The 22,736-nt window shown below is 35.3% G+C and overlaps 1 protein-coding gene across 2 annotated transcripts in view; it reads right to left on the minus strand.

The window, feature by feature from the left end:
* Positions 1-559: 559 nt before the first annotated feature.
* NUDCD1 (NudC domain containing 1) overlaps positions 560-22,736 on the minus strand; it is a 92,971-nt gene continuing 70,794 nt past the window's right edge. For both annotated transcript variants that reach the window (XM_002819353.4, XM_054518769.2), the window contains 2 exons: positions 3,197-3,356; positions 560-1,191 (listed from right to left, as the gene is read on the minus strand). In XM_002819353.4, coding sequence (XP_002819399.2) covers positions 899-1,191; positions 3,197-3,356 — 453 coding nt within the window. In that variant the 3' untranslated portion in view covers positions 560-898. The remainder of the gene's footprint in view (positions 1,192-3,196; positions 3,357-22,736) is intronic.

A 22,736-nucleotide genomic window follows, 5' to 3' on the forward strand; every position in this document is an offset into this window, starting at 1 on the left:
CGCTGTCAGCTTGTGTAGTCCCCTCATACTGACTCTAGACTTGGCCATGTGATTTGCTTTGTCCAATGGAACATTAGTAAATATGATAGATGTACAGGATTGATAAGCTCTTGCATATTGGAGCTTGCTCTCTTAAGATGTTTTCTCTACTATGTAAAGAAGACTCGTCTAGTCTACTGGAGGCTGAGAGGCCCTGTATAGCAGAGACAGCCAACTCACTGAATCATGAAAAATAATAAAAGTCCTTGTTTTAAACCACTGAGTTTTGGTGTGGTTTGTTATGCAGTGATGGATAATGTGAAATCTTATCTCTCTTTGTCTATGTCTGTGGCAGAGCAACTGGCTAAAAGTTACATAAAGCTATACTTAATTTGAAAATAATAATAAAGGTCTCTCACTAAATTTAAAAAATATTAGACCTGCTATTCTCTAGCATTTCCCCCTCCATGTAGACTCAGTTATTCAATCCACTTAAATACATACGTACAATACTCAACATTTAACTACTATCCTGTAGATTTTATAGGTACAGACTGTAGCAACTAATCAACGAACAGAGTACACAATAAATATTTTTATTTTTAAACACTGAATTGTACATCTTTCATATAAAACATGAGATTCTAGCCTGCTTTAAAAAATAAGTATACTTGCTAGTATTATCTTTACTCTTTTTTTTTTTTTTACAGAAGCCAATGTTCTCTAAATCTGCAGCTTCATTCCATAGCTTTACAGAATCATAATCTCTTGAATATATTTCCAATGTTATTTAAAAAATAAAAAATCATACAAGATATATTTAGCACATTAAAACTTAAGAGGTTACAGTATAACCGTCCAGACCTCCAGGTACCACTGAATACTTTTCCAGTACAAAGAGGCCAATATGTAAGAATAATTAATTCTCTGTATTTACTTTTATTAAAAAGAGGTTTTTGGTAGTAAGAACAAATAATCTCTCATTTGTTGCCTGAAATCCTAAAATAGGATCATTGGTTTCTAGGCTTGCTACTTGCTGCTTAGCAACCTGTCCTACTTGCCTGCCTTCCTTTCTGTTGTAAAGTACAGTGGACATGGGAGCAGGCTGACGATAGATGAATACTCGACGAAGGCACTCACAAAGGGCTGCATAGGAGTAATTTGGAGCACAGGCAAAAAATTTTTTGTCTCTCTTTGATGCTTGGACGTAGCCTGCCAAGAATATGAGACAAACAAAAGAAAAACTGTATTAAACAGAAAGGGAAAAATGATGATTTAACATTTAATATTTTGCAATGTTTATTACAAATTAAAATGCCCAAGTAAAATATATACCAGAAGGTATATAATTCTGAATCATTAATGATTAGCCACAATCAGTCTCTCCCAACTGGTACAAAAATACAACTTTAATTCCTAAGGAACAAAACAGATACGGCTTTCTCTCTTCAAAAAAAGCATAATATAGTTTCATTTAATTTCCATGAATAATTTGAACACCTTAATTCTAAAATATAAAACACTCAATACATGACAAAATATCTTTAAGTGCCAATTTAATATTTAGCTTCGTGAAGTACGGATAGGGCATCACAGAATCATTTTTTTCCTCTTAAATAAATTGGAAAATGTGTATAGGATACCATCATAAAGTTATTTTAGGTTTCTGTTCATAATGTATCCCTGAATGTACTAGTATTCGTGATGCATTCTCTTATTATCCCTAAAATGTTAGTGATATTTTTATACATCAATACCAACACTGTAACCGGATTTTTTTGTACTTTCAGCCCCCAGAAGTAGAATGTTGATCACTATAACCTCAAAAATAATTTCAAGTCTCTAAACTGAAAAAATCCTTATCTTAATTCATGTACATGTTTAAAAAGTATCTTTTTGGATTAAAACAACATTTATATTCCAAAATATAAATTATGATTTTTAGATTGTGACATGGTCAGCAAATGTTAGGTATTTAAGATCATGTAAAATAAAAATATAACATTCATTAAAATTGAGATCTCATCAAACAATGAATAAGCAAAGGAACTACTGAGCACATGCAGATCAATACTGTTTTTAAAAATATTAAGCAGGTTTGAAGCAGGAAAAGTGAAGATTTAGATACCTATTTAAATAGTTTAAAGTAGCTATCCAGGCTAACCTTGACAGAATAATGTATATAATATTTCAAGAGTACATATCTAATGTATGTTGATTTAACTTAATTAAGCATAGAATTCCTCTATAATAGGGGATTTGCGAATACAAATAGAAGATCTGAGCATCTAAAAATGATATGATAGAGCTTTCTTCTGACTAAAGCATAGATAGTTAAAAAATAGCATCATAGTAGGGAGGCTAAAAATTATATGGTTAAATTAGTTAACCAAACTTTGAACTTCAGGTCATAAAAATCCATTTGGAGTCTGAACCAGTTTAGCAGCCTACATTATTAACTATAAGGGATAATTAATAAATTTCTTCTACAATTAGGGTTGTGCACATATAGCCATCAAAATATATAACTTCACTTCTTGCTGCCTGTTTAAAATAACCTTTCAATAAAGCAACAACTGTGGCTAATTCACATAAAAAATTTCTGTCACACAATACTAATGCATTTTGACAGAAAATCAATGATTGCATATGTCTACAATTAAGTAGTTTAAACATTTTCAAGCCCTAATTTTAAAACTGATTTTTTTTCCTTTTATCCTACCAAATAAATTTAATTTCTGCTTATCACCGCTTTCCATAAGTGTTTTCATTTTGTACTTAATTTTAACAAAAAGATGTCTCCTAATGTGCATTACACCTTAGGGGAATTCTATGATGTTTTTGAAGATTACTCTGAAGAAACTTGAACGCAACTTCCATGTAGGGTTATTATCAAGCTCCTTGTTCAGATTCCAGTATTATATGGCTTACAGAATTAGAAAAAGCAAATGACTTATTAGAATAATTCAAGTGGTTAGATAACCACTTTCATTTCTATTCTGTGTTGATCTTCTGTACAAGCATAAAAACAGATTAGTCTAAATGTTCCAACAGTGCTAACACTCATCAACTAATACAAGCAAACAAATCATAGCACAAATCAATTTAAATGTAATCAGGACAGCTCAAATTAAAAAGAAAAAAAAGAAATGAACTTTAAATGAATGATGACTGTATTTCTGATTTCATGGAAAATGTCAAAGAGTTTGCTTTATACCTAAAGCATTGAAAGTTGCAATGTGCTCCCACATATCATCTTGTTTGCTGGAGTGTGGTTGCCAGAGTAGGGCATCAACATCATGGCGCAAACAGAAGCAGGGCATTTCTTTAGGATCCACTATGACAGAGAAAAGGTACTGGTTGCTTCCAAGATTCACCTAAAAAGCGATTTAAGAAAAAATTTACTCAACAACAAATTAATAATAGCAACAACAATGGCAGAAGCTGACAGCCAGCATTAAGTGTCAGCAACTGTTTTATACTTTTTATATACTTAATCTGATTGACTCCTCATAATATCCCTGAGATAAATGTGCTACTGTTATGTTCATTTCAAAGCTGAGGAAAGTGATGCACAAGGCATTTAGGTAACTTGTCGATGGTCAGCCTGGCCATAAGTCATGGAGCTGAAATTTGGACCCAGAGTCTATGTTCTTAATCACCACGTGATATACCACCTCTTAATTGTTAGTAAATAGTTTAAAACATGATATAAAGCAGGGGTCCCCAGTCACTGAGCCACAGACTGGTACCAGTCAGTGGACTTTTAGGAACTGGGCCGCACAGCAAGAGATGAGCAGCAGGCAAGGGAGCATTACTGCCTGAGCCCCACCTCCTGTCAGATCAGCAGCGGAATTAGATTCTCAAAGGAGCATGAACACTATTGTGAAATGCACATGCAAGGGATCTAGGCTGTCTGCTCCTTATGAGAATCTAACTAATACCTGATGATCCGAGGTGGAAAAGTTTCTACCTGAAACCATCCACCAAGCCCCCACAGGCCCATGGAAAAACTGTCTTCCACAAAACTGGTCCCTGATGCCAAAAAGGTTGGGGACTGCTGATATAAAGCACCAATTTTATAAGCAGACTATTTTTAAACCATAGAATACACACATGAAGTTTACTAATGCTAACTTGTAATAATTACCAACAACAACGACACTACCAGAATTTATGAGCACACTCTACATGCCAGGCATGTGATAAATACTAATCTTCTCAACAACACACAAGGCTATTATTATCTTCATTTAAGGGATGAAAGAACAGGCTTGGAGAGCTTGAGTAACTTGTCCTAGGCTAAAGAGAAATATCACAATGCTGGAATTCACACTCAGATGTTTAAAACTATTTACTTAAACGTATTGCTTAATTAAGGTATCAATGTCAATATGTCAATAATGTCAACATTTGTTATTGTAACACATCAGTAACTGTTATTGCAATATTGATGCCTAAAGAAATTTATTTTAATACAAAATCATCAAATTGAAACTCACTGAATTTCATCTACAGAAATACTTTTTCTAAATGAAGATATGTTGTAAGGATAGTCTTCTTTATGAGAAATGTTATTATGAGAGTTGAAAATACGAAACAGAATACCAACAAAAGTCACATCAAATGTAGAAAATATAAAATGAGCACAGTATTTAATAAATATGTAATTGATTCTAGGAGTTTGCAAGCAGACTGGAGAACAGTAAAAGGTTGGGTTAAAGTAAGAAGTGGAGACCTGACCTGAATTCAATAGGGAAAGCTGTGAAGTGGCTCTCCAGCAAGGAGACCTATTATTGGTAAAGCTGTGACAACACAGGCTATTGGTCACAGGAGAATACAGTGTCAGAGCAACCCATCTTCTGCTCCCCCAGCAACACCAGGGAAATAGGGCTTTTTCGTAGAGCCAGTGCTTGCTCTCTACAAAATAAGGGGAGAAGGCCAGCACACAGAGACCACAGACTATTTCTTTTCTCTCCTTACTCCTGATGATCAGTGGCTAGATGAGGTTTATTTTCAAAGTCACCACTACCTAACTGGCCTTTTATTATTATAAGGTTTGATGGACCTAACACTGCTTCAGCTCTCTTCCCTGTACTCCAACTCTGATATTCTATTTTTTTTAACCAAGGGCTTTCACAGAAGAAAAATAAACAACAGCTAAAATAAAATACAAGTTGAAATAATATTTTCACAGAAACACATCTACTTTCATGAGCCAAGTGCCTAAAGAATGTATTGAATATTATGAGGATTAATATAATTGAATGATCTCTGGTCCATCCATACTTGAAGAGACAGCAGTGAGAACAGAGGACCTTGAACCACCAAGTGAAAGGTGACCACCAAGGGAGATCAATCATGAAAATAAGAGGATGAGAATGAAGGCAGGTGCCTTATTATGAGCTCCTCACTCTGACTTAGATGTTTCTTCACTTCAGCAGCCACTTACCTTACACATATTTCCATTATGACGACTGTGTCAAGTGTTGTTAATTATGAAACTAGCAATTTCATACAGCTTGTCTTTGCCATACCTTTGACATGGCATTCTGTTTGGACTCCTTGTATTTTTTTTACCTGATAGATTCCCACTTACCCTCTAAGACTCAATTCAACCATCAGTTGCTCCCGGAATTCCCCCACTCTCATGGTTATACGAGCTGCTTGAATTCTGAGAACTCCAGCATCATGTATGCTATTCCTATCAAATTACTTATCATATTAGATTATTAATATTTTTACATACCACCTGTGGCAGGCTGAATAATGTCCCCCAAAGATGTCCACATCTAAATCCCTTGGAACCTGTGAATAAGTTACCTTATATGGCAAAAGGGACTTTGTAGATGTGATTAAGTTTAAGGTCCTGGGATGGAGAGATTATCCTGGAATATGTGGGTGGACTCAATATATTAAGAAGTATTCTTAGGGAGGGAGGAGGGCCACAAACACAGAAGGTGAGATAACAACAACATCAAGGGGATAGACAGAGTTTAGAAGATGATATACTGCTGGCTTTGAAGACAGAGGATGGGGCCGGCCACAAGCCAAGTAATGGAGGCAGCCTCTAGAAGTTAGAAATGGCAAGGAAATGGATTCTCCCCTAGAGCCTCCAGAATGAAAGTAGTCACTACAAATCATTTTAGGACTTCTGACCTCCCAAATTGTAAGAGAATAAGTCTATGTTGTTTTCAACCACTACACTTGCAGCAATTCGTTGCAGTAATAACAGCAACCTAACATACCACCCATCTCACAATGCTAATTCTTCTTGGGAACTAGAAGTCTGCCCTTTTTTCTCCAAATTGTAAAGAAATTTTTTTTAAATGAATGTTATGTAAAAAGTGATTATTTTTGTAATATCTTCACCAAGCCTAAACTATCTTTAGATTTGGGAATTATCCATTTTATAGTTAGAATAATTGGCTGAAGATTCTGTAAGGCAAAAATCTCATAATTAGGTTCTTAACCTAACGAGAGGGTGACTAGGGTCAAGAGCTTCTAGACTTAGTACATAGTTCTCAGTGCCTTTTAGTTCTCACTTCCAGAAATCTTAGTTTCTCAGTAATTTCCCCCTATAGCTTTCCACTGTTTGAAAAAAAAAAAAAAAGTCCAAATTGCCTTAAACGGCATTTTGAAAGCTTTTCAAAACCTGACCCCAGCATACTTTTCAATATTCACTATTACTTTCCTTAAAATATAACATTTAGCAAAACTGGATCACAATTTGCAAAACTGTCTCCCCTATTTCCCCATTCCTTTATTCATGCTTTCTTTTTAACCCGTTGCATATCCTGTCCATTATACACTCTATGCCATATGCAAATGGCATCTTCTCCTCCAAGAAGTTTTCCCTAATGCTAATAAAAAGAAATCATGTATTGCAACTAATTATTTGTATCTTTCCTATAGAGTCTGTCTCTTCATTTCACTTATATGCTCTTTGAGGGTGATAGCTATGACTTTGGATAGGATATTTAAACCATTTTATTCCCCTTATAAATACGGTAATACTACTACTCACTTCACAATTGTTATGATGAGTAAACAATATATTTCAAAGCTTAGAAAGAACTTAGTAAGTGTTCATATTGATTATTACCTGTCTAGGAAAGCCCTTAATAAGTATTAATGTTAATTATTACCCTTCCAGCATTCTTAAAACATTTTGTTTTGTATATTAATGGCATTTCAAATTTTAAGAAGGAGATGAGTAACACTGACAACAAAGTATAGCAGCTTTCAAGTAATCTTCCTGTAGCTCACAGCTACAGCTCTTAATACAATTTTATGTCTCAGAAATGTGTAAATAGCTATAAAAATAACATACACTTATTCTGTCTTAATCCCAGCATATTTGAGACAAATTTCTATACTCTTGTACCATTTCAAAAATGAGAAATACAGAATTCATTGTTCTACTTGTCATTTTGTCATATAAATTCTATTTTTATCAGTGGTTACAAATGTATGCTTATTGCTTTCAACTTTACATATTCCTATAATGCACATATTCCTCAGTAAATGGATCTGCCCCTGAAAAGGGACAAAGTCATATTTCAAATAAGATTTGGATTTTTAACATATACTCAAAACCAAGTACCTTAAAGTTTAAAATCCAAAGTAAACAAACTAGTCAATTTTTTGATGGCAGTAACTACATATAATTTACAGAGAGACATAAGAATCCCATTAAAAAAATGAGATATATAAAGAATTGTTTAATTTTTTTTTTGTTGTTTTGTTTTGAGATAGGGTCTCACTCTGTCACCCAGGCTGGTGTCCAGTGGCACATTCATGGCTCACAGCAGCCTTGATCTCCTGGGCTCAAGCAATCCTCCAACCCCAGCCTCCTGGGTAGCTGGGACTACAGGCACACGCTGCCATGCCTGGGGAATTTTTTAATTTTTTGTAGAGATGAGGGGTCTCACTATGTTGCCCAGGCTGGTCTTGAACTCAACTCAAGCAATCCTCCTGCCTCGGCCTCCCAAAGTGCTAGGATTACAGGTGTGAGCCACTGGTGCCTGGCAAGAATTGCTGAATTCTTTACTTCTTCCTGTATGTAGTAAGAGACTATGTGATACTCATTTTACTTAATAAATAAATTCTAGCTTCCCTATTTTTTACTTCAAAACTGAGTATTTCATACAGCTAAATAAAATAAAGATTATGCCACTGCCAGATGTTTGCTACTTCTTAGGTTGGCCAGATGCCACAAAAGGAAAACAAAAGGAAAACCATTCAAAGATTCCAAACTAAGAGTGGATAAAGAAACTGAACATGAGCATTATTTTAAGATAATGCCTAAAAGGTGTTTGGCTTCATTTTTTTCATGGTGGTATTAGAATCTCTTGATAACTGTTTATGCCTTTCACCATTATTTCCTGCCTCACTGCCTACCTGGGACTCCCAGCATTATGCTTAACAGGAGTAGTGCGAGCATACCTGTTCCCAGTTGTAGCAGAAGCCTTCGGTCTTTTACATGAAGTATGGTGTTAACTCTAGGGTTTCTGATGATGCAGTTTCTTTCAATTCCTAGTTTGCTCAGCATTTTTATCATAAACGAATGGTATTTTTTTTCATATTCTTTCTCTGCAACTACTAGGATGATCAAATATTTTTCTTTAGTCTGTTGATATGGTGAATTATACTGATTGACGATATTTGAATAACAAAATCAGCTCTGAGTTCCCAGAATAAACCCTACTTGGTCATAATGTAATTTTCCTTTTTACTTATTGATGGATTTCATTTACTAATATTTTGTTAAGAATTTTTGTGTCCGTATTCATGGAGGATATTCATTTTTTTCTTCCTGTTTTCTCATCTTTTAATGTCTTTGGTATTAGGGTAATGCTAGCCTCATAAAATAAGTTGGAAAGTGTTCCTTTCTCTTTAACTTTCTAGAAGTCTGTAGAGAATTGGTATTGTTTCTCTATTTGGTAAAATAAACCAGTGAAGCCATCTGCGGCTGGATATTTCTTTGTTGGAAAGTTTTTAAAAATGAATGTAATCTTTTTCAACAGATATAACTAATAAGGTCTCATCTATTTCTTTTCTTTTTTTTTTTTTTTTTTTTTTTTTTTGAGATGGAGTCTCACTCTGTTGCCCAGGCTGGAGTGCAGTGACACAATCTCGGCTCACTGCAACCTCCACCTCCCAGGATCAAGCAATTCTCTGCCTCAGCCTCTCGAGTAGCGGGGATTACAGGTGCCCACCACCACGCCTGGTTAATTTTTGTATTTTTAGTAGAGACAGGGTTTCACCATCTTGGCCAGGCTGGTCTTGAAGAACTCCTGACCTCGTGATCCACCCGCCTCGGCCTCCTAAAGTGCTGGGATTACAGGCATGAGCCACCGCATTCGGCCAGGTCTCATCTATTTCTTAAGTGAACTTCAGTAATTTTGCAGTTTAAAAAATTTGTTCCATATAAACTGTCAAATACATGGAAATACAGTTGTTCACAAGACTTCATTTTTTACACTTTAGTGTCTTTAGGATCTCTATTGACATCCTAAGTGCTATTCCTGATGTTGATACTTTGTGTTTTCTTTCTCCTCAGTCTGGCTGGAGACTTACCAATCTTGATCTTTTCAGAGGACTAGCTTTTAGTTTATTAGTTTTCTCTATTATTTCCTTCTTTCAATTTAACTGGTTCCCACTTTTATCCTTACAGTGTCCTTCCTTCTGCTTGCTTTAGATTTAGTTTGCTCTTCTTTTCCTAGTTTCTTAATGTGAAAGCTTAAACTACTAAATTGGGGCACTTTTTTCTTTTCTAGTATAACATGTAATGCTGTAAATATCCCCCTAAGCTTTAGCTGTATTCCACGTGTGCCATGTTTCATCTTCATTCAACACAAAATATGTTTTAACTTTCCTTTTGAGTTCCACTATAATTCATAGGTTACTCAGTTTTGCTCGAGTACTTTCCTCAATGGTATTGTTCCATCCCAAGCTTTAGGCCTTCACTGTGCATGTTCACCTCAGAGACAGTCTATGCTCTTACTTCCTCTCTAGTGGTAGGCTGCGGTTACTTGTTGCTTGATGTGCTTCCTAGCCTGATGGTGAGGGGGATGTGGGTTGGGGAGTCAAGGAAAAGCATTCTCTACTGTCTGGTTCAGGCTCGGTACTCTGTGACCTCAGTTTCAGGGTTTGAGCTTTTTCAGAGATACTGCCCTCCTCCAGTGGTAGGAGACTTCTAATAACCTGGATGATTTTCTGCCCCTCCTCAAGGCATACAGATGGTGTTTTGAGGTTTTTGTCTTTTCCTCTAGCTGCAATGGGTCTTCTTCTGAACCCTTGGCAAGCTAAGATTTGATGCTCTTCCCTCAGCAGCTTAGGCTGCTGATACTTTAAAAAAAAAAAAATAGTGTAGGCAAGACTTCATACTTTTCCCACAGCAGAGAACACTCCCCTCTAATCCAATTCTGAACCAGCAAGATAGCTTTTTCTAATGTCCTGCCCTCGTCAAGGTCCATAAAGAAGATCCTGTAAGTGTGAGCAACTTCCCTTATGTCTGTGAATGCTAGGTGACAGTTACGGGTCACACCACGTCTTTAGCAATCTGTTAGTTGAATCCTTCTTACCCACTTACATGGCAGTCCTCCTGTCTCCCTCCAATGTTCAGGTGAACCAGTGTCCCTATCTCATCTCTCCTTGACTTACTTTTCCTTAGATTTTAAGCTGTTGGCTGCCCTGTAAGCTCAGCTTTCTGATGAGTCTTTAAAAAGTTACGATTCCATAAATAATCCAGCATTATTTTATTACAATGGGTGTGACAATCTTTCCAACTTTCTACATTTTAGGCAAAAGCAGGAATTTCCTTGATCACTATTTATTAACTTGCCTAAAAAGCTTAGGACTTCAACTTATAATCAACAGACTAGTGACAATTCAATATCTACAAGAGGTTCCAAATATACAAGTAGCCAACCCATGTACTATAGGAACCCACTTCCCTGGCTTCTGCTAACAGAATCAAGGGTTGGCATCTAATCCAAAGTTAACCATCTTTAATCTACTGATTTATAAAATGGTTATGATGAAGTGTTTTCTCGAACAGACGCTTCCCATACTGGATGGTGGTTAGCCAAAACAATAAAGTCCTCTTGTTCAGGAAGTTTAAATACCAAAAAATAAACAATTCAAGCTAAGAAGAGAGGCAGAAGACATAGCTAGAGAGTACAGTAAGCAGAAACCATGATAAGACGTAGAAAGGAAGGGAGTGATCAATAAGTAGAAGTATGCTCAGCAGAAGCAAATACAGAAGATGGCAATGTGATCATAATAGCACAGAACTGACTTAAGAGAACAAGTTGATTATCAAGAGGCAAATAGATCGCCTGGTCGTCAGAACTTGTGCTATTTTCTAAACAATGTTCCACATTTCCTTTAGGCCTGACTTGCCAGTGAATTTGTTTCCAAAATGACCTTAGTTATCCATGAGATCTAAAGAGATTGTTTCCACTGTTCCTCATAGGCTCCATATATGCTCACAGCATGACCTGAGATAACCAAAGGTTTTCTCTGTTGCCTGCAACCTCTAAAAGTTTAAGTAACAGGATTTCTTCCAAAACAATTGTACTTCCAGTACAACTGTACTTTGCTTTTTCTTCCAAAAGCAAAGTACAATTAAAATTCAAAAGTAAAGTGACTAAAATAACTAGTTTTGCTAAGTGAATTAAGTGAATTAAAATGAAGTGTGATAAAAAGCACAATTAAAGTATACTTACTGAATAATCCTATAGACACAGAAAACACCAATATGAGAAAAAGAAAAAAATATATGAAGAACAAAAGGATATTGCATCATAATTTGAAGTGGAAAACAGGGGAAGTAAAACATTATCCACTATCTAGCATGGGCCATTACCTGGAAGAAAAAAGTACAAGATGTTCAGAAGGTTCCTGAGTCAAGAACAGGTGCCACAAAACCCATTTTTCACTAGAGAACTATTTATTCTGACTGTGAACAAAATTCCATCGAGTTTACAACTTGGTAGCCAAGAGCAAAACAGGACAGCAAATAAGAAAGAAAAGGATGGTTGCTTTGGGTACATGCACTGCCAGAGGTGAGATGAAGCAGCCAATAGCTTATGAGCAGTGGAAACAAACATGAAAGACATTTTTTTAAAATGAACTAGGCAAAGACTCCCATTTAATTCAAATACCTTTAATGGTAATTACCTAGAAATACAAAGTATGGTAATTAATGTTCATTCTGATGATATGTAACCATCAACAAAATGTTACTTTCTCTTCAGAATGCTTTATGTAAGATGTTGGGCAAATAATACATTTTAGTAAGATTCCAAGGGGAAAAGAAGGCTTTAAATATTTTTGGTATTTGAATGGAAAAAATTAACTTATTTAGGCAATTTACTCATTTGGAAAATTCATTCCTTGTTAATACCAACTAAATATCTTACTGCATAAAAAACAACTCTAAACTCCATAAATCCTTTGGGCAATAAAATATACTTCCACATTTCTTCTCTTATGTTTACTCTAGAAAAGGTCATATTTACCTTTGAATTACCTTTGTAGTCTTTGAGTGAAGACTACAATTACAGTAAAATATTCTCTAGGGAAAATTTGACATGCATTTCAAATAGTCAATTAATTGTCTTATTATTCTCTTTGTAGAACACTTAGCAATTAAAGACTTCTGAAGATTAAATGTCAAAGTGAAGACATTTAGACAACTTTTAATCACTTCTAATACACTTTTAAATTTAAAAATAATATTAATAAAAAGGTTTTATCTACTCAGAAATAAAGTATGTATTGGGATACCAGATTGAAACTTTAATTCCAAATTCATATTCTGTACATAGAATAAATTGTAAAAATTATTTACTGTGTTCTTACTATGCATCAAGTATTTAGCTGATCTGTATTTACTACCTTATTTAATCTTCACTAACTGAGAATTAAGAATATGATCCCATTTAAAAGAGGAAACTCAAACTTGGTAAGTTCAGAAATTTAAGTCAAGAAGCTAACAACTGGTAACTAGAATTTAAATTCAGATATATTTCCAAACTCATGTTCTTTACCACCACCTGCATGTTCTCCCAAAGTCCATTTTATAGCGACTATTAACCACCACAATGTGTCCCTGGCTAGACGCTAGTTCAGATATGGTAACTCACATACTATAAATATGCTTATAGTCTAGTTTTGTCAGTTAAGTTGTATAGATAAGTTGTTCATCCATTTTGTGTATAAAATTGATGTCTAAAAAATATGGAAAAGAAGTAAATCCTAGGTTGCATTTTTTGGTTTGAACACCCATTAAATCACCTATATACTTAAATATCTCTTTACCTTGACTACAGACTGAAGCATAGGAAGATGTCAGATCTTAGCTAAGTGGTATAAAATACAATTGGTGGAAATGCACTTAAATTTCTACTTTAAAAAGCCACAATAACTATTACTTAGAAATATTTTTTAAAACTGATACTTTTTTTTCATTTTTTGAAAATTATCAAATTAGGTCTTAACTATGATGTATCATAACATTTTACTGACTATTCCAGTGGAAGATACATATAAATGTTACCAGATAAATACACAGATACATATCAGAAAATAGAAAGTTCCATACGGGAAAAAAAAAAAAAAAAGAAAAAAGCACATGAGAAGATGGATAATGTGGTTATGTTTTAATAGGGGACGGAAGACAACGTGAGCAGAGGTAAATAAAGAGAATAAGAAGAATAAAGTAAGAAAACAGAAAAGGTAGAACAGTTCAGGCAGAGATAATAACAAATGCAAAGATTCTAAGGGAAAAGCATGTTTCAGTAGGTTTGAAGAACAGCATAATGGCCAGTGCAGCTAAAGAAAAGTGAACTAGTTGCCGGGTGCTGTGACTCACACCTGTAATCCCAGCAACTGGAAGGCTGAAGTGGAAAGATCACTTGAAAGTTCAGGAGTCTGATACCTGCTTGGGCAACACAGTGAGATCCCACATCTACAAAAAATCCAAAAATTAGCTAGGCGTGGTGGGATGCACCTGTGGTCCCAGCTACTCAGGAGGCTGGAAGAGGGAAGACTGCTTGAGCCTGGGAGGTCTAGGCTGCAGTGAGCATGCACTTCAGCCTTGGTGACAGAGCGACACCCGTCTCAAAACACAAAGCAAAACATAACCCAGAAAACTGAACTAGGAAAAAACGGTGAAAAATAAGATAATCAGGACTGGATGGCAGTGTTCTTTTAAACTATGTCTCCACATTGGTAGCAAAATCAAGTTAGAAGATCAAGAACAGGATTTTCTGTTTTATTTCATTAAAATACCATAGAAGAATATTAGAGTACATCTCATACAATAAGGATAGTACTGTTTTGTGAAACTTTTGCATCAGATGTGAGTGTGCATGTGTTGAGTCTCAATTAAACAAGTATCACATATAATGAGTTGCAGAAACTTGGAAGGTTCTTTGTAGACCATGGTAAGGACACTGAAAATTATTCTAAATGTAACACATAGGAAGCCTACTATAGGGAGAACAGGAATAGAGAAATGGCATAATCTACTAAATCCTTTAAAAAGATTACTTTGACCTTTATACAAAGTACTTATTAATTCAAAATGAAAGATAACTTTAGATTACAGAAACCTGGTAGACATCACATAATGAAATATCACACCACAGAATAGGAAAAAATGACACCAAGTTCCTCTTAATGTGATACACTGCAAGGGAAACATCTTTTATGTAGTATTCCTGGCAAAAAAAAAAAAAATGCAACATCTGAACCTGATGAGGATATACAATCCAATTAAAAGATAATCTATAAAAAAGGTACAAAATAAAGTTAAAAATGTTGGTTAACTTGCTATTCCAAACTACAGGAGATTAAAGAGACACCATAACTAAGCACTTAAAAATTCAACACCTCTTCATGATAAAAAAAAAAAAAACAAACTCAGAAAACTAAGACTAAACATGACTTCTACTTAAATAAAAACTCTAGAACTAATGTCATATTTAATGGTAAACCACTCAATCTTTATTCCTAAGATTAGGAACAGGACAAGAATTCCTGTTCTCATCACTGATGTCTGCATTGCATCTAATATCCTAGCTAGTACGATAAAGTAAGAAAAAGAAATAAAAGGTATGCAGATTGGAAAAGAAGAAGTTAAACTGCCTTTATTCACAGATACTACCCTGTACATTGAAATCTTGGAGTATCTACAATAAAGTAACTGGAAAAAGATAATTTATTGAAGTTACAATATAAAGTCAAGTAACTGTTGCTACATAATACACAAAATAAACTGGGAATTAAAAAAATACTAATTATATTAGAATCCCAAAATACAAAATATTGGGATTAAATATAACACTGAAAACTTCAAAAGGCTGCTAGGACACATTAATGAAAACCTAAATAAATGAAGAGACAATGTTTATGGATCAGAAGATTCAATATCATTAAAGTATCAATTCTCCTCAAGTTGACCTGCAGATCCAACACAATTCCAATTAAAAGCCCCATAGCCATTTTTGTGCAAATTAAAAAGCTGATTGTAAAGTTTTTACAAGAACCAAACCTATTTAGGAAAAAAAATTCAAGACTAATACCATCTGAACGGAAACTCCCTGTAACGTGACAGTAATCAAGCCAGTGTAGTACTGTCTAAAGAAGGAATCAGCAAACTTAAGGGGTCAGACAGTAAATATTTCAGGCCTAAAGGCCATACAGTCTTTACTAAAATTATTAAACTCTGTTGTTGTAGTTTGTAAACAGCCATAGATAGCATATAAATACATGTCTATGACTGAGTTCTAATAAAACTTTATTTATAAAAACAGGTACTTGGCCTACTGAGTCTTGCAGATAATGAATCATTTGTCAAACACATGTTTTACAAATTCATTTCCCTCTCTGTAGGTTTGTTTTACTCTCATAATGACATATTTTTGAAAAATAGATGTTAATTTTGATCCAATTGATCACTTTCTTTTTTTGGAGTGTTTTTGCATGTCCTAGTCAAGTAATCTTTGCCTAATCCAAGGCCACAAAGATGACTTTGTGTTTCCCTCTAAAAGCTTTATTAGTTTATTTCATGTTTATCATCATAGTTTATTATTTCATATGCAGCCCATCTGTAACTGATTTTTGCATATGGTGTGATGTAAAAGTCAAAATAATTTTTTTTTCTTACAGATATCTAACAGACCCAGTGCCATTTGTTGAAAAGACCATCCTTTTCCCACTGCACTGCTATGTCACCCTTGTCACAAATAAGGTCATTGTATTCATGTGTCAGGTTTATTATTTATATTACTGTCAAACCCACAAAATGTATAGCAAATGATGATAATAATAAACAAACTGCATTTATTATCAACTATCTATCAATCCCTCCAGCCAGGAACACAGACTTCATCTCATCTAGTGTGTGAGGGGCAGTCTCCCTAGGAAAAGGTTGGTGAAGAAAGAAAAGCTATATTTGATAAAAATTCTTCCAACTGGGATAGTAATTTATGATAGCTGCTAAAAATGGCTTTGCCCTTTAAGATTCTAGAAGGAAAATAATTAAATATCCTAGCTAAAACAACAGCTTCTAGGAGGAGTATATTCCTGGAGAAAGGCTCAGTATATATGAACACAGATTCTAAGAAAAAAAAAGTATCAGTTAAGCATTTCATTACTATCCCAAGGAAAGGATTGAATTCTACTGCACTGAAGGCTTGACACTGTACAGAATTTTAAGAATCAAAAAATATAAGATTTGCAACTAAAATTATATCTTTTCAGAGGAGAATGAAAGGCAAAAAAGGAATTGAAGACTTCCGCAAACAAGTCCATCATAGGTAATAATAATTGGCAACCAATAATTAACAACATTATTCATTATACTCTCAGAAACCTGAAAGAAACTAAAATGTCTCCAATAAAACCACACTCATATTATGAGGTCAGCATTACTGTGATGCCTGAACTTTAAGCTGCTGGGAGACAATTATCCTAAATACTCACATTTTCTGCATATCTTTGAAGCAGAGGCACTAAATATAATTCCTTAATTCTGGACTACTATTTCAAGGATGTTTGTAAAGCAAATAATGCAAATAACCTAGGAAGATACAGTATCTCTTTCCAAAGCAAAAGGCAGATTTGTTTAAAGTCCAGTAGAATAATGTCTCTTCTAAGCAAAGTACAGGAAGGCTTACTGGCCATCTCCATATTTCCCCGTGGAAATTGAGGATCAGGGAACTGGTCCAAATGCTGATACTCTGGGTTAATGCTATTGCTGTCAGTAATAAACTGCCCTTTGTGTCTGACACAGGAGTCTCATGTCTTTTTACCAGCATCTATGAAACTGTGATAGGCTAACTTGTTAGCTTGCAAGTAGGCTAAAAATCTCAGACCCACTGTCATTCTGGAGAAGAAGATGGAATGCTGACAGAGAAAGGGCTCCCTGGAGGAGAAAAATGAGAGCCTTATAGGTTGATTAACAAGGTGAGAGGTGTGTCTATGGGATTATCTGGTTAATCAGGCAATAAATGTCCTCCACTTCACTGCCTATTAATGAGGAGCTGGAAAAGCAGGTTGAGTACTGGGAAGATGGTTGACAGCTGCCTGAATAATGCCCTGGCTGTTGCTAACCCTCTTCCAGAAGAAATTATCTTCTCACTGATTTGGTGGTAGTACTTTAATTAAAGCATAATGTGCTTTAATTTCTGTTTTGCTATAAACTAAATATCACCATCTGTTTTTTAAAGATTTTCATGATAAGTTTCACTTTCTCAAAAACAGGGGCAACACAAATTTACCTTATTTAATAAGTTTCTTCTGGGCAAATCAAGTACTTGCTAATTCATACTTTTAACAGCTTAGTATTCAAAAGATTTTTCCATATACTAAAAGTAAACCTCAAAGAGTCACACAGAAGATTAGGACACAATAAAAATATCAAAAAACTATGAATATTTATCAGATTTTTATGAGGGCAATAATCTTCTAAGTGCAAGAAGGCAAATATATAAACATTACTCAAATACATAAACACTTAAGGCTGTCATTAAAGTGAGAAAAAATACGCAATATTAACCAAAAACAGCCAAAGGGAAATGTCTACAATAATTATGACCCAAAATCAAATAATATGCTATTTTTTTTCTTTTATTAGAGAGAAGGTCTCACTCTGTTGTAGGTTGCCTAGGCTGGAGTGCAGGCACCATTATAGCTCACTGGAACTTCCAACTCCTGGGCTCAAGAGATCTTTGGGCCTCAGGCCCCTGAGTAGCTAGGACTAGATGTGTGCACCACCATACCTGGCAAATTTTTTTTTATAGACAAGAGGTGGGGGTGGAGTCTCGCTATGTTGCCTTGGCTGGTCCTGACCTTCTGGCCTCAAGTGATCCTCCAGCCTTGGCCCCGTGAAGTCTGGGATTATCGGCATGAGCCACTGCGCCTGGCCCATATGCTAGTCCAAAAGCTAAAAAATAGATAATGGGTACAACAGAAGCAAACAGAATTTAAAACAAGCATACAGAAATCAGCTGCAATATGAGCCAAAGAAACTCAATGTATAATTCACGTATCTCAGATATCAATTCATAACCATTAAGATGGAAACAGTAGTAAGTAGTATCACTGCGCGCGCGCGCACACACACACACACACACACACACACACACACACACACACACACACACACACACACACGTCTCTTTGAGACTCTATACTCTGGCAATGCCAAATTTGTGCTGATTCTGAATCTCAAAAGAACCATCATCTCTGAGATATCACATAAATTGCAATATTTGTTTGATACAACTCTCTTTCCTCACTTTCCTACACTATAATTATTGTTATAAATATTTATTTACATGCTTGTTCCCCACATGACTGTATGTTTTAAAAGTAGAGACTGTCTTGATTACCAATAGGTCTCCAAAACTGAATGTAAGCACCATATACATTTATTTGCTCAATGTTGGCATGATTACATTAAAAGTGGTGACAGGTAACTTCTGCAATATTTGTAGAGCACTTTAATCCAAGGCCAAGACTCTAAAATAATGAAAAAAATACCCTGTAAGGGGGTATTTTAAATGATTATATTTATAATTTTTAAAAATCTAGGGGAAATAAATTCATTAGATAACTGATTAAATTGTAGTATAAGCCTATATGACAGCATGCAATATATTAGTATAAAATGCTTGTGGCAATATTAATTTTTAAAACTGTAGGCTACAAATTGAACCTACACTATTGTTATAGACATAAAAATTACACAAGGACTACAAGGTGAAAGTTTCAAAAAGGTTAACATTAGCACTGCTAGATCAAGAAAATGAAGAATCCACATTAGAATGAATAAATTACATATATATACATGATGAAAACTATGTAAGAGTCAAAACGAATGAAACTCAGCTATACATGACAATGTGGTTGACTCTCACAAACTTAAAGAAAAAAAGTCACAAAAGAATACCCAAGAGTATGATTCCATTCATAGAGTTCAAGAACATGAAATTAACCTATTATTAAGAGGTAAATGTGATAAGGGCTGTTAAACATATAAGTAATAAATATTAACAATGAAATATTAGACATTTAGGACTGCTTTCTTGGGCAGGAGGAAAAAGGCATAAGGAGATATAAATAGTTAAGAGATGAGATCTAGAAAACATAAAACACAAAAACATTGCTTCATTGTTTATTTTAATTTACATTAATGCTATTTAAGCAATATATATTTTTTATAAAAGACTTCTACTTAAATTTTATTAAAATGATGCCTTCATACCAACATAATTTGCCCAGTTCAATTATTTTTCTAAATGTAAATTTTCTTCAAGTAGGACTCATAGGCCCTCAGGACTCATAGGGCCTCACTATGTACTAGTAAGGGCTAGTACATACCATAAAGAAGTATAATATATACCTATACATACACATCTATACTAGCACACATACACACACAGGTATAGAGCACTGCATTACATGGTGTTATGAACAGCAATTACTGTTGCAACAAAAAAACTTCTTTTAGTTATCAAACTACAACGGCAAGAAAATAGACTACTCACTTCAGCCACTCTCTATGGGCTAAAGGAATCTACCAAGAAAAAAAAAAATTTTAATACCTTTATATGTGGTTTTACTTCGTATTGTTGTAAGTTAATTCTGCATTTCTCTTTAACTTCTGTATGTTTTGAAAGCAGAGATACTGACTGCTCTTTACTCTCTAATACCTTTCCAAATGTTAATGCCCCCAGTGGACAGACAAAATGGACTCCCATGGCTGAAGTGCTCAAAGTTAAAACAGAAGCAGGCAGCCATGGTTGGGTGAGGAAGTGGTCACCTATTGTGCTCTCAGAAAGCTGTTGCAAAAGTATGACACGACCTCCTTTTCTACAGCCAAGCCAAACCAGCTCCTATTGTTGGTGCCAAAATAAACAGCAGCCAGAATCCCCTCATCCATCACTCACCATTTGAAAGAAACATTTGACAGAAACTTCTGGTTTTATGCCTGAAAACTAACCAATCAGAGCTCACCTGCCCCAGTCAATCAGGGCTCAGCTGTGGTTATTCAGCTCAAACTATGGTTATTCAGAATTGGGTATTTGGCAAACATTCTTCCAAAGTAAATCAATCAATCATGGCTCAACTATATTGACCAAGGGGCTCAGCTGTGCTGACCGATCAGAACTAAGCTGTCATTCATTCATTTGCATAAATGGATCTGCTTGGGAACCTGGGCAGGAACTGTTGCTATAAAACCTGAACGTGGCCAGGTGCGGTGGCTCATGCCCGTAGTAATCCTAGCACTTTGGGAGGCCAAGGTGGGTGAATCATGAGGTCAAGAGTTTGGGACCAGCCTGGCCAACATGGTGAAACCTTGTCCCTACTAAAAATACAAAAAATTAGCTGGGCGTAATGGCGGGCGCCTGTAATCCCAGCTACTCAGGAGGCTGAGGCAGGAGAATCGCTTGAACCCAGGAGGCAAAGGTTGCAGTGAGCCGAGATCGCGGCAATGCACTCCAGCCCTGGGAACAGAGTGAGACTCTTGTCTCAAAAAAAAAACAAACAAACAAACAAAAAAAAACCGTGAACCCTCTCTTTGTTCTCTAGAACGCACCTTCATTTTACACTGAAGGCTGCCTAAGGCTACATCTCCTTAGTCTGCAAACTGTTCACTGGAATAAAGTCTCTTTCCTCCAAATCCCTTTTCAAAGAACTTTGTTCACACAGGGATGTCTGCATAATGAATAGCCTTAGAAGATAGAGTGCCTCCCTCCAGTACTATGGGCAAAATGTTTATGACAATAAGCAGTTAGACATGCTAACTGATCATTATGGCAGATTCAAGTTCCCTAAGCTCAAGTTTTCTCTCCTGTAATACAGCCTATTGATGTAGGTGGGAATCCATCTGGACCCATCTGTTTTGCCCAGTGGGAATTTTAGACTTGAGAAATTGGCATAAATATGCTAATGCTTATGCTGTTTACTGTGCAAAGTAATAAAGTCTCCAATCCAGTAATTTCCTGTCTCCTACCAGCATCCATTAAACTGGCAGGTTAACTTGTTAGCTTGCAAATGGGGTAAAATCTCAGAACCTTCACAGTTCTTGACGTATCTACTATTCTGTAACTTTCTAAGAATTAGTGCTGTTACTGTGTGAGTGGCATATACAAAGAATCTCTGCATTAACCACTCTCAAAGTATGATATGCAGAACCCTATTGGGTTGGGGGGTGGTGCTGGGAGACACCTTCAGGGGGTCCATAGGCTTAAAACTATTTTCATAATAATACTAGGATGTAAATTGCTTTCTCCCTATTTTTAAATTTGTATGGACGGTACAAAAGGAAAAATAGGTAAAACTGCTGGAGTGATAGCACACATTACTGCAAATAATAGCACCAAATACTAGTAATTACTTGAAGTTGCCACATTCTTCACTGCCACGTACTCACTGTAAAGAAAAGGCGAGTTTCACTTTAAAATGTCCTTGAGAAAGAAGTCAAAATGATTAATTTTATTAAATCTTGACTCTTGAGTATATGTCTTTTTAGTATTCTGCATGACTAAATAGGAAGTACACATAAAGCACTTCTACTGCATACTAAAGTACGATGGTTGTCTCAAGGAAAAGCACTTGGGAATCATTTGAGTTGCGAACACTGAAATGGCCATTTTTTCATGGAACATCATTTTTACCTGAAACAACAGTTGACAAATTATGGTTACTCTGAATTGAGATTTGGCAAACATTTTTCCAAAGTAAATGACCGAAGTCTGTCTCTTCAAGGAGAACACCCAAAAGTATTTGTTGCCAATGATAAAATTTCAACTTTTGAATAAAACTTAGAATTTTGAAGAACTCACATTTATCACCATGAGGATAACAGCCTGCCAATCCTTAAACACTCTTCTGGTGAGATTAGTGGTATATTAACAAATGCTTATGTGTGTATTGGTTTATATTGAATAATGAAATAGATTAGCATTTGGAAAGTCTGCATAACTCAGAGAAGCAATATTTCCAAGTTATCGTCATGGGTAAAAACATCCATTCAAAGTGTCTCAAAAACCAACTGATTTTAAAGTAACAGCATGAAAAGTTTACACTGCAACTAACATTTAAGAAATGGGCATGTCAAATTTTGGTGTAATATCAAAGGAAAAAACTCACCATTAACTGCAAATGTTAATTAAGTATCCCTTTCTTTCCAATTATATATCTATAGGAATCTGAATATATTTCAACTACAG

Source organism: Pongo abelii, chromosome 7 (genome assembly GCF_028885655.2).
Source record: "Pongo abelii isolate AG06213 chromosome 7, NHGRI_mPonAbe1-v2.0_pri, whole genome shotgun sequence".
Taxonomy (NCBI): domain Eukaryota; kingdom Metazoa; phylum Chordata; class Mammalia; order Primates; family Hominidae; genus Pongo; species Pongo abelii.